Here is a 15,188-nt window from a genome sequence, read left to right on the forward strand (position 1 = left end):
TTGTTTTACGAGCGACTGAAATGCAATTATCTGTACTCGATAAAAATAAACAAAAGATAAAAAAAAACCAACAAAAACGTTCCAAAATAGCTACAACCTCCACGGCAACCACTGAACACACACAGTACTTTGTCAACAGATCACGTGACTTACTTGCTGGATCGGGTTTGTTTGCGATCGCGCGAGCAGGGGAGAAAACTGTGGTACGGAAGACGCCGGGGGACAGTTCTAACGAAAACCCAGCAAAGCGAAAAAAAAAAAAAAACATGATTTCAAAATTTAGATGTTTTCTCATTCTTACTTTCGTCTCTTACCCTGATTTTACTTATGTTTTTCTATCATTCATAATACGGCGGTTATCTCTGATCAGCTTGTACTGGAAGGATCAAAGGGATGGTACACTTAGAAAGCCAGTGTCGCTCTCTCGGTGTGACAGACGACTTCTATCTAAGTTCCATCTGAAGAAAAACAAAAAGTAAGAAATTATCAAGCATCGACGTTGTTACGAATAATTACTGTTGTTTTTCCTTCGTTCCAGACAGGAGTTGGGTAAGATTGTTATGTACTACTCATTGCATGATTGTGCACCTGTGTGAGTTAACAGTTATTAACTTTTAAAGAAGGTAAGAATTTATTTAGTATCTCAACAGTACAATTGCTAATGGCTGTAGTCTAACACTAGATGTGCGTTGGTTGGAATCTGAATTTTTTTCAGAATCTGAGCAGCTCCACGTGGACGCGAGTGACTCTTCCTGAAAGTTTTGAACAAATTCAAGTTTATCATTGGACAAAAAAACAGCCATGCTCGTTGCTTAATTGTTTTTTAAAATTGGCTGGAATTTGGCTACTGGAAATTTCTGCGCGTCCGCAAGTAATAATAAAAATATTCAGCTAAAATTTTAAAATACGCTACATATTTTATATTTTTGCTGGCATGGGTGTTAGAGGTTTTAGGTGTGTACGAGCTGTCTTGGTGTGAAAAAACTTAAATTAGAGTACTTGCAAACATGCAATGAAAGACTTGAAGTTTTTTTGTTTTAGTTTTTGTTCTTCATTATAGATCTCCATTTGAAATATTTTGTAGATTGAAATAGACGTTGGCGCGGTTTTTGGGTGATTGCCAACGATGTCAAACTAAGGCGAGAGTTGAGTTATTCCAAAGATGAAAGGTTGGCTTCGTGTCCTCCACTGATTCAAGTCACTAATTTTGTAACTCAAGCTCGTGGCTTTGTTCCCCAGTCTGCAAATATTTTTTTTAATAAAAGACTAGGACGATACTCTTGCTCATTGACAATGCTTTTAAATTTTCACTGGACAATTATTACTGTCCGTCTTACGACCTCATCAAGTAGTTTTTCTGTATACCGGAGCAAAAAATGTGGGACTTAAAACTCATGTCTCTCCGCATCTTTGTTGGACATGTTTCAGCAAAGGCTTATTTTCTTTGCGCTAGAAAATGAGTGTCTATGAATCTTATTCTATATTACGGAACGAAATACAGACTTCTCGCTTACTTTTCTTTTATCTTCTCTCTGTTTTTAAGTCTATTTTTTTTCAGTTTTTTTCATGTTGTCATCATACTTTGTTGTTTGTCTTGAGATTTAGTTCTTTCTTCTTTTTTTTTTTTTTTTTATAATTATTTCTCACTACGATTCTTCGAATTTGGTCTACGTAAATAGATAGGCAAGGTCATTACTCGCACTGCGGCCGACCTTGCGAAGGTTGCCGTTAGAATAGAAGATACAAACTTGACATAGGAATAATACTAAACGACAACGAAAATACCTGACAACTGTTACTATTTATTTTTCTTTTCCCCCATTCTATAAAGTTTGGACTTTTCATAAGGTGGATATGTAAAAATTCTGATTGTGTTTTTTGGCGAGATAATTCTGATTCTTCGTCTCGGAGTGGAAGGTCGGTTTACATTAGTCGACGAAGTAGAGGAAGAGTGTGATAGATCTGATTATTCAGAGGCTAGTTTATAGCAGCCATGGTTTACTATCCTTAGGTGCCTCTGAACGTAGGTGCGCTGGTTACTTTGTACTATCAAAACATGCTAAATAGAAACAGTTTCTGATCACGAGAAACTCTGAGACCTGACGTTTCATTCAGATTGAATGACTATCTTTCATGTCCTTTTTGTTCTTTGGTGGCAGTACGATTTTGATGTTGCCTAGGAGTTGAATTCGGGGAATATTGGGCAGTATTCCTTGTCTTGCCAGTTATGTGTATGTGTATTGTAATCTATTTATTGCTAGATGACTATTTATAAAAACAACATAGATGTTGTTGGGCTACCGTATGTTCATATTAGTTTTCGTTGTCATGCAAAAGGTTCATATAGATGGTTAATTTTATTTTCATTTAAAAACTGCGGTGCTCTTTGGTTAATACGGTCAGCTCTTCATTGCCAGTGGCTTTGCTAAATTTTATTCTTATTTCTCACTGATTCACTTCATCATCAGAATTCTTAACTTCAACTTTAGGTCCTTGATATTGTAAATATGCACGATAAGATGTGTCCGTGATCGGTCAGAGTAAACTCAACTTGAGGAAGTCTTCATGTGTACTATCAAGACAAAGCGCTGTAAGTGATAAAAGCTTATAAAAGTCTCACAAGAACAAATAGAAAAACTGCAAAAATATTAAACCTATATACAGTTTCCAGTAAGGAGAGCCGTTTTTGATAATTGTCTAGTGTCTAATCTAGCGCCTTATCATGTAACACAACGATCTGAGTCTTGATGAGGATTTCAGCATGTGTAAACTGTATCAGAAGATAACTACCTGTCCCAATGCCATCTTTGACTTTGCGCATGTGTTAGTGAATTGTTTTTTGTTTCTAATTTCCTGTTTGTTTCTTAAGATCCTCTAGCTGTTCCAATATGAATATACTAATTATATTTAAAGATTTCTATCTTTTTTCTTTCTCTCTTTCATTCTATTTTTCTAGAATACTTTTCTTTTCACACACGAACTGATGAGTCTATCCAATCTTACTCTGTGAAGAAGCTCACGTACAAAATACCTGAATCAAACTTCCAGCACTTCATACAGAAACGATCCTTTGTCAACGGTCATGTTTGACGTTTCTGGACCGGTTGTTGCGACAACGCAGAGGGACGTCCTATGACGCTGTTTATCGGACTAAGCAAAAATAATTAAAAATTTAGATGACTTTCGGTCCTTCTGATATTTTGGCTCTATACAAAGAATGAGTACACTTTACATTAGTGTCCTCTCTCGTATCGGACGAAACGACCTGACTATTGATACAGTCTTTTTCCTGGATTGTGACAGGTTTTCAACTTTTCTTTGTTTCTTAAAATCTCTTCGAGTGAGCTAGGTGCCAGCTTATTATTGACACTTTTCCTAATAAATGTGCAACAAACATGAATGGACCCGTTATCTATATCTGTGTTCCAACATATGAACACATGACTTTTTGTGCACTTTTTATTATAAATGTATAAATGTAAGTGTATGGTAGCATAATCAAACATTAAAACTGCAACGTATTCGAGTAACGTGTTTATTACAACATTTCAAAAATTTAGAAATAGTATAAGTGGAGATACAATTTTCACCGCCTTTATGTTTTTACTTGCATGCAGGTCAATCAAAATGTTGCTTGTGCTAAGATAGTCGGCACCACTTACAAGAGTATACAGCTGGTTCATGGTATGTTAAAGTCTGTGCTAGCCTGCTTTGAATAAAGAAAAAGTCGTCTATACGGAAGAGAGAAATAACTCAACCAGTTTTTAACATCTGTCGTAGTATGCTCCTAGGGTGGCTCATTCTAAATCGAACAGCAATGAATATTGGATTTATGCTTCTGTTAGGTTTCATAAAGGAGGGGATTGAAGTTAGTCACCACATGCCAACGGCTTGAGACTGGCTGTGCCATCTGTTGGGTGTGGTTGGTGGTTGGAATTTGTACAGTGGCAGAACAGTCTATAATTTGTATTATGTGGCTTATTTGGTTCTCTTGATCTTCTCTTCTTTAGGCCAGACTAAATTATAGTTCAGCATCCCTGAAAATTTTAAACAGTTGCTATGCTTGTAATGAAAATAAACTGTTGAATTATGAACGTATCAACTTCTTAAATACTTGTTCTTTCGAATAGGAAGTGATATTCTTTCTGTTATAGCTTGACTCACGATTTTCTTTTTTCAGATGTGTTTAAATAAAGGCCATCTTCAGGTGCAATGAGTCAAAACATTCGCTGTTACGCGGCAGTACTTTTGATGACGTTCGGAGACGACAGCAAGCCAGGAACAACTGATCCGGAATTCGAACTCCAGCTTCTTTCGACCGTAACTGCACTTTTCACAAGAAGCCAGCCGGGGCACAACTCTTCTCAACTCTTCACTTTCCGCTGGCTGACGGATTCCAACAAATAAGGCATAGTTTGTCACGATACCGGCTACTATTCAGCTCAAATGCACCAAAAAATCATTCAATCTTTAACCTTATCATATAGAAAAACAATGTTAACAGAGGCTAGAGTCATAAAGAGTTAAATAAACTAGAAAACTATCGAATAGTCTTCCACTCACCAAAACGCAGGCGAACAAACAACAAATAAACGGTCAAAACCACCAAAAAAAATAAGAAATATATATATTATTAGAATCAATTGCGTCCGACTCATAAATTAAATACAAAAGGCTGGCGGTTTTTGCATTATTTTCAGTTCAGCGTACAATGCAGAAGGCAGGGTACAATCTATAATTTATAACTGTTTACATATAATGGACATCGAATTTAATAGCATCAAACTGGTGCTTGCTAAATGTGCATGAAGGAAAGACATGAATAATGAATATGAAGGTGAAAAAGGTGGAGAAACAGACGGAGATATAAAAGTGACTACAAATAGTCAGTCAAAATAATAGTGTGGAAGTGTTCTAGCTGAAGAAATATTTTACTTAAAACGTAATAATAATATCAATAATACATAGCATAAAATGACCAATAATAAAAATCATAAAATAATTTATAAGTAAAAAATTCAGAAAAAAACAAAATATTGTAAAGTCAGGAAACAATAAATCATTCAGTCCCCAAAAAATAGCCAAAGCAGTACAGGTACTTAAAAATCTTAAAGACACAAGAAAAATAACAATTAGTAGCAGAAGGAATTCAGCTGTTAACTCTTGCTCTAAAATTTATATTTACAGCTTGTTAACTTTTAAAATAATGTTGTTGTTTTTTTTTTTGTTGTTTTCTTTTTCTGTTCAGATACAGATCTGTCTACATTTTCTGTTCGCTCCCAGAAGGGAAGTCGCGACCCGATCACGTGTCTGTCGTCTGCCACAACGACTCTGTGCCCAACCTCCTACAGATCACTTATCAGTACAAGGGACCTCACCGCTATCAGTTCTCCATGTGTGTGTCCCCTGTCTTCTGCGGTTACAACATCTGGCGACAGTCGCTGGAGTCGATGGAGATGGCCCGGATGTTAGGAGTGGATCACGTCAACGTCTACGTCGAGAAAGCGGGACGCAACCTGACCCGGGTTCTGCAGTACTACGTCGATCAGGGTTTCATGAGTGTTTTCCCTTGGAACGACATCCCTTCTAATGTCCACGCCCATGCGCAGGTAGGCTGCATGCACGATTGTCTTCTGCGCATGCGCTACGTGACCAAGTACGTCGTGTTCATCGACCTCGACGAGCTCATCATACTTCGCACCAACAACACGCTGAGAGAGATGGTGGAGCACGTGCTGAAACAGACAAAGGATGCCGACAAGGTGGGAGCTATCATGGTGAGGAACTCCTTTTTCCACCACGCTCCTCAGGAGAAGATCAACATCACTGACACTTACCTGCAGGCCAACCTTACCAGAGGGCTGTTCACCAAAGCTCGTCTCTACGACCTTAAAAGCGTTTTGATGCAGTTTCGTGGGAAGGCGTGGAAACCGCCGCAACGCTGTCGAACCATCGCCGATCCACTGAGGGTGGACACGATGGCTGTTCATTATCCACAGACGATGTTCGGTAACTTCAAGGTGATCGTGGTGGACCCCAAGATTGGCTTGTTGCACCATTATCGTTATGGGTGGCACAATGAGGACACAGTAAGGGACACAACTGCTCACAGGTTAACTCCCATTCTTGTCAACAGACTGGAGGCTGTTTATAAGCAGTTGCCTTGAAACCTGCTGATGACCATAGGAGATAACAAAGTGATTAGTACTTACGTTATATCACACCTGTGTATGATACCTAACGTTGATGCGAACCCAAATTGATATAATTATTTGTATGTAGTTGAATATTTATAGTCTCTTCAAAAATATTACTTAACACTTCTCGCATACAGGACCTCTGTGAAAGTCATTGTAATTGAAAAGTGGTCAAATGTTTGTCCATCTCTCTTTTGACAGATTTTAAAATATATGTTTTCTTTCAGGGAGTCAAAGACATTCCCGCCAAAGGTTTCCCATATGTATATTTGCGTATTGTCTTGGCCTGTGACGTATGACAGTAACATGTGCTCTTTGGTTTCCTTACACCTACATTTTCAAAAGCTTTAAGTGGACACCTTCTCATAAAATACCCATAAATGTTACTGCTGTGTCACAACCTCATCACGCGGGATTGCGAAGCGTTCTTTCTCTCAACTCACAAACGATCAATCAGCAGGGAATTTTTCCATATTATAACAGTTTACAGATTAACTATTATGGGTTTTAGCTATCATTATAAGAGTTGACAAATAAACAAACACTTTTACACATGCAATCCTCAGGTAAGGCCACGAGGGATAATTAGCATATTACTCCAGACTCGCCCCTCTCAATCTCTCAGTTTCTAAGTTTGATATGTCGGCCGGCGACACTGCCACAGGAATCTCAGGAATTAACTCTCTTCATTCCCACAAATAGTTAACCCTCCTCAGCAGGTTAGGGTTAAACGTGATCAAATAATGTCTCAAGCACGCACAGAGAGAGAGAGACTGAGTGGGTCGGTGGAAACGATGGCCGTTCACCATCCAGAGACTATGTTCGGTGACTTCAAGGAGATTTTTGTGGACCCGGATGTTGGCCTGTTGCACCACTATCGTTTGTGGAGGTACCGTGAAAACACAGCAAGATACATTCACTCCACAAGTTTACTCCCTTCCTCGTGCGAAGAATCGACATCATTTACAAACAGTTAGGTTTGCCAGGCATCCCAGAGACTAAGAAAACTTTGACTGTCCATGTCCTTTGTTTTAAAGGGAAAAGGTCTTTTAAAAAAGGGTTAGTAAAACCTTTTGAATGCAACAGAAAATTAAGATTTTATAATAGGAAATGTAGTGATATGTGAATGTTTGAGATCAAATATGACCTCATTAACTTGCTATCATTAGACCTCAAGTAGCACGAAGTTTTCCAGTTTAAAGTGAATTGGAAGTAAGTACATGTGTCAGTGCATGTCCTGATCGCCGCAGATTTATACTGAATGCTCTCCCTTGACATTCATGTTCTCTCCTTCCTACCCCACCCACTCCAATTTTGTTCTTCGCTCCCTTTCTGAAAAGTGAAAAAAGAAACATTCAAATATAAAATGTGTAATACGTTTCTCGAATATCCATATAGGGCTAGATGTAAAAAAAAAACAATAACTTTTGCTTTTTCTGTTACCTTCGATTTGTCAACAATAAGGTAAAAAAGCTTTGTTCCACCCTGGCTTTCATTTTGTCAGACATTCTTAAAACCATATTGAAACATATATAATCAAAGCTCAAAGTCCAAAAAAGTTTACTAAGAACCCTCAGAGGGCATGTTGTTCAGTTTACTTTGTTAAACTATTAAAATTATAGTCAAGGTAATAACCTGAGCATTTTGACTATGTGCATAGACGCCACACAACTGGCAGACGATAAACTAATCAAAGGGACGTAAGCCACAAAAAAAGTTTCGCCTGTTATCTCCCATGTCTTAGTGTTTTGTTAGTTTCCTGATCCGCACTGAAAACTTGTTTATATATATTATCAAGGCTTTTAAAGAAGATACTGTTATTGTGTGCAATTGTTCATTTTAATCTGTTTGTTTTGTTTCTCTTTAGCAAGATCAATCCGGATGGTATTTTTTATTACACAAATAAATCACACAAGAAAGAGAAACATTCACGATTTACTCCGTTCATTTATTCTTCCTAGTCATTCCGTTGCTATTTTGACGCTTTTCTGATGAAAGATGAAGTTACTTTTACACCAGATACAATGCTGTCTTCGATCATAATAATTTCTATTTTCATAGTCGGTTATTAGCAGTGATAGTGTGTGGGATAACCGTTAGTTGCAGTCTAGGTTCTTAATTGTAACACACACACATGTCTCTCTGGACATCTATCGGTTACATAGTGAGTGCACAGTGAGATCACTAAACAATAAGCAAATCGAAACACTGATGTCTCCAACGAGGTTTCCATGACGATGAGCCGATCTCTGAAGGTACCATGGCCTGGACAGGGTTCCAAGGTGATCTCGCCAGACACTCCTTGAAGACCCCAGAAACACAAAATGTCCTGCTAGGTACCCGCAAATCGTTGTCAGGCAGACGACAGTAAAACCCTTCTCTGTATTTTTACAGGCTTTGCGAGGACGTTCTTCTATCCCTCGTACTCTTTTGATTTCCTCAGATTGAACGGAGTACCAAGGTACTCATTGAAGTCCCTACCTCACTCAACACTTTTCCATCTCCTTATCTCGCCAGACACTCGTTGAAGATGATAGACAATCTCTTAATAGGAGCCTGTCAGTCGTGTTATCAGTCAGACGACACTAAAACTGTTTGCTGTATTTTTGAAGACTTTGTGAGGACTTTCTCTCTCCCCCATTAATATTTTATTTCCTCCAAAAGATCTGGTTAGGAAGGCACTCATTGAATCCCTTACCCCTCTTTTGACACTTTTCCTTCTTCTTATCTCGTGAGATATGATGATATACCATGCTGTTTACAATACATAAAATCCGTCACCTGTTGATAATATATTTACGATTGAATTGTTTTCTCTCGCTGAAAACATTTGTGACTTCAGTGTTAAATCGCTTGCCTCGAACGTTTGGACAGGAATCAGCAGTCTGTATAAACACATCATGGTGACTTACTTGCTGTGCGCATGTCATTGAAAAAAATTGTAATTGAAAGAAAAACTTTGATCTTTGATATATTCCTTTTATTTCTCCTGTACACTTTTTATTTTGGGGGTTCACGCATTTAGTCTAGTTTCTCTTTCACGTTTTTAATTCTTCTGACAAGCCCTGGTGCGAATCGCAGAACACCAATGTCTTTGACAGTGGGGACACTAGGAGAAAACCAACGGTAATGCTGCAGTAGAGCCACGGTCTCGTTCACCAGAAGCGTGGTGTGATGGTTGAGGAATGTGTGGACTCTATGGATGCCCATGATTTTCACCGTCCGGGGATCCACAATGTTCTTGGAGCGGTCTGGCCATATCTGCACAGTTCGCCTTTGCTTCAGGAGAAAAGTGACATGGAGCTGATTGGCTAACTTCAAATCTTCAGCAGTTAAATTTGTAACATTGTCCCAGAGGAACACGCTGCTGACGAATGCATAAGCCCCAGGGCTGGCCGATGACGAGGAGTTGTCCTCCCTTGAGCGGTCTAGGGAGCCCTGTCCTGGAGGTGTCGCTCCAGTCGTCGTGTTGACCTTTCGCGGAGCCCTGAGGGCTGTGACCAGGGCATCGTTCATGTGTGTGAGGGAACCTTTCTGCGAGGACACCAGTGCCGAAGAGTTGTAGTTATGTTTCACGTCTCGGATGAGCTCCGACCAGCTGTCATGGTGCCTGGGAACGATCATCTCGTCAAAGTCCATGAAGACTAGAAGTCGCTGCTGTTGCGGCCGTACAGCAGGCAGTCGTTGATGGCCCCCATCTGCGCCTTGTAGTGCACGGGCTCAGGGGGGTCGCGCCATCCCTTGACCTCCAGGAAGCCCGTGCTGACGTAGTAGCGGAGGACTTTGTCGACGTCGGATCCGATGCTGGTGTTGTAAACCACGGCGTGGTCAGCACCGAGAATCTGAGCCAACTCCAGGTTTTGGACCACCAGATTGGCGTCGTTAAACTTCCTGTGAAGGGGCGAGAAGCAGATGAGAAACTTCCAGCGCCGGGGTTGTGGGTACTGGATGTGCAGCTCGCTGGGTGCGAGGTCGTCGCCCGCTAGGCTGATGGCTACCTTCATGGGACGTTTGTCTTTAGACGAGCTGACCAAAGGGCAGTGAACTAGTGCGGGGGCGAAACTGAAAAAAGGGAGAAACAAGCAAAACTTAAATAATAAAAGTCTGCAAAAGGAAACATTAAACTAGTATTGGTCCTGAGATGAGCTACGGCAGAGTTCAGGAAGGCTATCGTTTTGCACAAAAAAAATCTCAACCGGTAAATTCTGTCCAGGAAGAGTCTATACCTGACTCCTGAGGGCTTGTAGTGCACGATCTTTGTTCTCATTTTATTTTGCTTTAAAATTCGAAAGAGAGACAGAGGTTTTGCCTACATGGCTACCTCACTATTCCTCGAGTTCTGTCACTAAATATAATAGTTTAAACTTTTTTTTTTTTTTTTTTTTTTTTGCTTTAAGATCATTCAAACGAATTGCTGTTTAGATTCTCTAAAGTTTTTTGAAATGTGAATAGAGTAAGCGGCATGAGATATAGTCACACGTACACAGAAAGAAGGGGGAGGGTGATTTGGCCAGATTTCGCCAACATTCTTGTTACTCAAAGCAGCCTGCTGCTCACTGTATTCAATACCTTAAGTGTATTAAATAACAATTTATGTTCACTTAAATCACTGTAAAAATCAACTTATTACTTATTCACGTCCTTTACTGCTTGTTTGTGTTTTACTTACTTGTACATTTTCTGTTTCTGTTGTTGTTGTTTTGTTTTGTTGTATTTGTTGTCTTTTGTGGTTTATGTTCTGCTGCTTTTTTGTATGTTAATTGGCTCAAATGGTGTTTGATGTTCATGGTGGGCATCTGTCTCAATACGAGAAATGCTAGTTATGTAGCGGTAGTTTGCTGCCTATGCTCCACTGGGGTTGAAAACAAATAACAAGAAGAAGTGTTAATTTATATTCAGACTTTCATGTAGTTTAATATATGCAGGAATTGTCAGTGTTTATGGTAGCTTCATTTACAGCTGTTACTCTCTAAATTGTAGCGGTTTAAGAGATGTGGAAACGGGATGGTCCTTTCCATTATAGACAAGAAGTAGAATATCTTCTGTTTTCAGGAAACAAATTCCACAAGGGGAGTACATTGTAAAAGCAAACTGGGATAGTTGCATACTTAAACTCAAATATTTCCATGCAAAAAGGCCTACCTATGCTATTTAACAATGTCAATGTTTTTATTTTCATTAGCATGCTTTACTCTAATTATTAAAGAAACATGGATCACTTAGCTATGTGTTTAATAAACTGTAAAGGCTTATGCGACTAAAAAAAGAATATATTCATCATTTAAACAAAAATACAATAAAACATATCCACCTTACTGAAAAATAGAACACATTGTTAAAGCAAAACTGGGGATTCGAGGTCTCTTTTAATTCTTATTCTTAAATGCCAAGGAACTTGCAATTTCAACCAAAAGCACTTTGAATACAAATATAAAGATCTTAGCGATGATTTATCAGAAACTTCCTCATTCTAAAAGTGTGCATTGAAACTGCATAAGTCTTCATGGCCCAGATAGTGATTGTCCATGATTTTACAATGAATTACAACAAAAACTTCATAATTTAAGAGGAAGATCGCGTAATTATGACTGGTTTTGGAACCTAATGTTAAGCCCACCGCTTGATTGATGCAACTATTAAAGAATAAATAATCCAAATTCGAGAAAAATAGAGACACTAATTATAGAAGAGTTGAAGGTAGTTAAGAAAACCACTGTAATTAGAAAATATTCAGAATGCGGCTTAAAAGTCATAGGTGTCCAGGCATCTCATAATGCACTGACATATTACATGGATTAGAAAGATTTTACATCAAATGCAAGGTGGAAGTGCCTTTCAAATTCAATTCATTCACAGATTTCAACTTATTAGCAATTTGGAGGATACGTTTTGGAAAAAGTTAATGAAACAAATGTAGTTTGGAAAGATGTATTTCCCATTTTGACAAATCATTGCAAAAGATTTACCGCGTCTTCACTTAAGGAATTTCTGCTTCAATCATTATTTTTCAAGGCATTCTTGTCTAAAGGAAGTAGAAACGTGGCTTAATTATAATTTTACAAAAAGCTTTCTTACGGTTTGAAAACGAGAGAAAGAGAGACAGGAAAAAGAAAAATAAATCGGAAAGTAACCTCCAGACACATTTACTTTGCTAACACGCTGATGTTTGTCCACTGAGCAATACAATCAAATGTTCGTGAAATTGTTCACGGCAAAGCAGACGATACCAATTAAATCTAACTGAAAAATGTATAGACACGAAAACAACAACAACAACAACAACAACAACAACAACAACAACAACAAGAAATAGCATGTGGTCTACATTTCGCGTCAGGATTTTTAAAAAATTGTCAATGGTCCTATCACAGCTTACGAGAAACACAAAGAATGTGACTTACTCAAGACCATGGTGATCAGGTAAAATAAAGACTTTTCCACTGACAACGCCACCGTTTCCACTTCTCACATCATCATTCCTGAGTTCACCTACCCGGGGTGGCTGGTCATACACACATCGCAGTCTCGCCGAGTCCGAATACTCGCTCCGATTGACGATAGCGACGATGGTGACAGTGGCACCCTCAGGCCAGAGGTCCAGGTGGGCGGAATAGAGAAAAAACGCACTGCCTGGACGGACCGGGTGGAAATCTACCCCTGTCTTCGCGCGCGAGTTCTCGAGCTTAGATTTCTGTGCGTAGGGGTGAGGTAACACTACGTGCCGCATGGCGTCGCGCGGCGGGGGCGATGTCTTTCTTCCTCCGCTCGGTGCAGCTGCCTCTGGTCGCTCAGTAAGGAGCGAGTTTGCTTCATGGGAACGGAGGAGGCTTGTACCCAAGTCTCTCGTCAAAATGTCTTCCTTGTCTTTCCAATAGTCAGATGTGGCCAACATCCCAAGGGAGAAGGTGTACACCACCACCATCAGCAGCAAGGTTCGGAAAATGGCTGAATGTCTTCGTCCTGCCATGATGAACTCTGGCCCACTGATAATAACTATTGCAGCACGCATGAAACAACCAGGAAACCGAGTGTCATCTGCAGCTTTGGTAAGGTGGGTTGGGGGTGGAGTTGGGCGGACCCTGAGGGTTAGACTACCCAGGGACCTCGATCGAGGCCAATGGCTGCATTCGTCTTGACTGACAAGTGTTTGGCGCGACTCCTAGGTCTCCCCAGGAGGTCCACCTGTGTGAGAAGGTGTAGATGGGCGTGTGTGTTGAATGTCGTCAGAGACGTGTTGTATAGGCAGGCCTGACGAGAGGGGGGGACAGGGGGGTCTGGTGTACCCGGGCCCGCGGCTGTCAAGGGGGCCCGGCCTTGTTCAGTGGATTTTTTTTTCTTCTTCTCCTTTTCTTTTTCTTTTAAAGGAAGGTCTAAGGACAGAACACCCAAGCGTTACACATCAGTGGCGTAGGAAGATGTTCGGCGTTGGGGGGGGGGGGGGCAAACTCCTGCTGACAGTGAACGGCGTTCGCACTCGCACATTTCGTAAAAAAGGATGGGGGGGGGTACTGCACGCATGCACGATCTGATCGTCAGAGGTCTTAGAGCCTCCACTTGCCTCAGGGCCCGCTTTTGTGACGGTGATGACCGTCTCCTCTCTACGTTCCCCTACCTTTCTTCAGTTCTTTGCTCTTTGTGAGGAATTACGTCTCAAATATTGGGGGGGGCAAAAGGATATTCCTGCCCCCCCTGTATTTTCCTTGGGGGGCGGCTGCCCCGCTGGCCCCCCCCCCTGGTTCCTACGCCACTGCACATGCAGAAGTTGAGTTTCAAGTCTGTAGAATTGTAAATATATACTGGGAAAATAATTTACGATTACAAGTACAAGGGGCCCGGAGGCCGGAGAGGTCGTCTGTCCTGGGGCCCGGGCTGGCTCTCGACGGCCCTGTGCATAGGCGTAGCGCAGGGGTGTCAAACTCAATTACCCAGCGGGCCAAATCTCACATCGTACACAAGGTGGCGGGCCGAAGGTTATTATTTAAGTCCGATAACTTTTTATTGAGCAGTAAAAAACTAAACGTTTTGTTATTAATTTTGTGTAAATAAAATCATACATTAAAACAAAATTAAAGTACTAACAAACCAAGGCTTAGCAGTTTTGTTCTTAATTTATTTTGTCAGAAGTGGACGTTTGACATCTTTTCTTGTCAACAAGTTTGTTTATATCTGGAGTAAGTTTCTGGGTTGTTGAGATTCTTAGGATGGACTGCAAGTGTACATCAGGAAGACGACTCCTGTGTGATGTTTTGTTGATCTTCATCACCGAGAAAAGTTGCTCACACAGATATGTGCTGCCAAACAAGCTCAAGATTCGAGCCGCATGTAGACAAAGCTGGGGCATCGTTTGTGGGAGGGAATGAGTGAACTGTGCAGGCCCCACAGAGTCGTACTTTGCCTTCAGTGACTCACTACATGGGTTGTGAAATAGGTCGAAGTTGTTTTTCTGCACCTCGAAGTCACTGAAGCGGCGTTTAAACTCAGCACGAAGTGAGTTCAGCTTCTCAGCAAAGTGTGCCTGTGGGAACACCTCGGCGCTGACTTCGTCCATGACTGTTTTGCAGCAAGGAAAGTGAAACAAGTTGCATTGGTTCATTTGTGTTTCCCACAAGAACAAATTGACTTGAAATGCCTTCACTGCATCGTGCAGGTCCGTTATCAAGTGTCCCCGTCCCTGGAGCTGCTGGTTCAAGGCATTGAGATGAGTGGTTATGTCACACAGAAATGCCAACTCACATTTCCACTTTTCATCCTGCAAGACTGTGGAGTCTTTTCCTCTGCTGTCCATGAATTGACAGATTTCCCCAATCAGCTTAAAAACTCGAGAACTTTGCCCGGAGTTAGTCACCGCACTTCAATGTGATACGGCCTGTCGCCCCACTGTGAATCTGTTTCCTGCACAAAGGACTGAAACAGGCGGGGATTGAACCCTTTGGCTCTAATGAAGTTGACGGTTTGTGTTACAGTGCTCATTACATGCTCCATGTTGAGGAC

The 15,188-nt window shown here is 40.6% G+C and overlaps 2 protein-coding genes across 2 annotated transcripts; one reads left to right on the forward strand and one right to left on the reverse strand.

Annotated features, from left to right (window-relative positions):
- The first annotated feature begins 4,688 nt into the window (after window positions 1–4,688).
- On the forward strand, window positions 4,689–7,976 carry LOC112567078 (glycosyltransferase family 92 protein F13G3.3-like). Its single transcript, XM_025243622.1, has one exon. It carries the CDS (start codon window positions 5,394–5,396, stop codon window positions 6,165–6,167), a length of 774 nt encoding a protein of 257 aa, XP_025099407.1. The 5' UTR covers window positions 4,689–5,393; the 3' UTR covers window positions 6,168–7,976.
- A 143-nt stretch (window positions 7,977–8,119) lies between these two features.
- LOC112567077 lies at window positions 8,120–13,487 on the reverse strand. The gene is made up of 2 exons (XM_025243621.1): window positions 12,599–13,487; window positions 8,120–10,259 (listed from the first exon to the last, which is right to left on the reverse strand). Exons 1-2 carry the CDS (start codon window positions 13,204–13,206, stop codon window positions 9,842–9,844), a joined length of 1,026 nt encoding a protein of 341 aa, XP_025099406.1. The 5' UTR covers window positions 13,207–13,487; the 3' UTR covers window positions 8,120–9,841.
- Window positions 13,488–15,188: the final 1,701 nt, after the last annotated feature.

This window comes from Pomacea canaliculata, linkage group LG6 (genome assembly GCF_003073045.1).
Source record: "Pomacea canaliculata isolate SZHN2017 linkage group LG6, ASM307304v1, whole genome shotgun sequence".
Taxonomy (NCBI): Eukaryota; Metazoa; Mollusca; class Gastropoda; order Architaenioglossa; family Ampullariidae; genus Pomacea; species Pomacea canaliculata.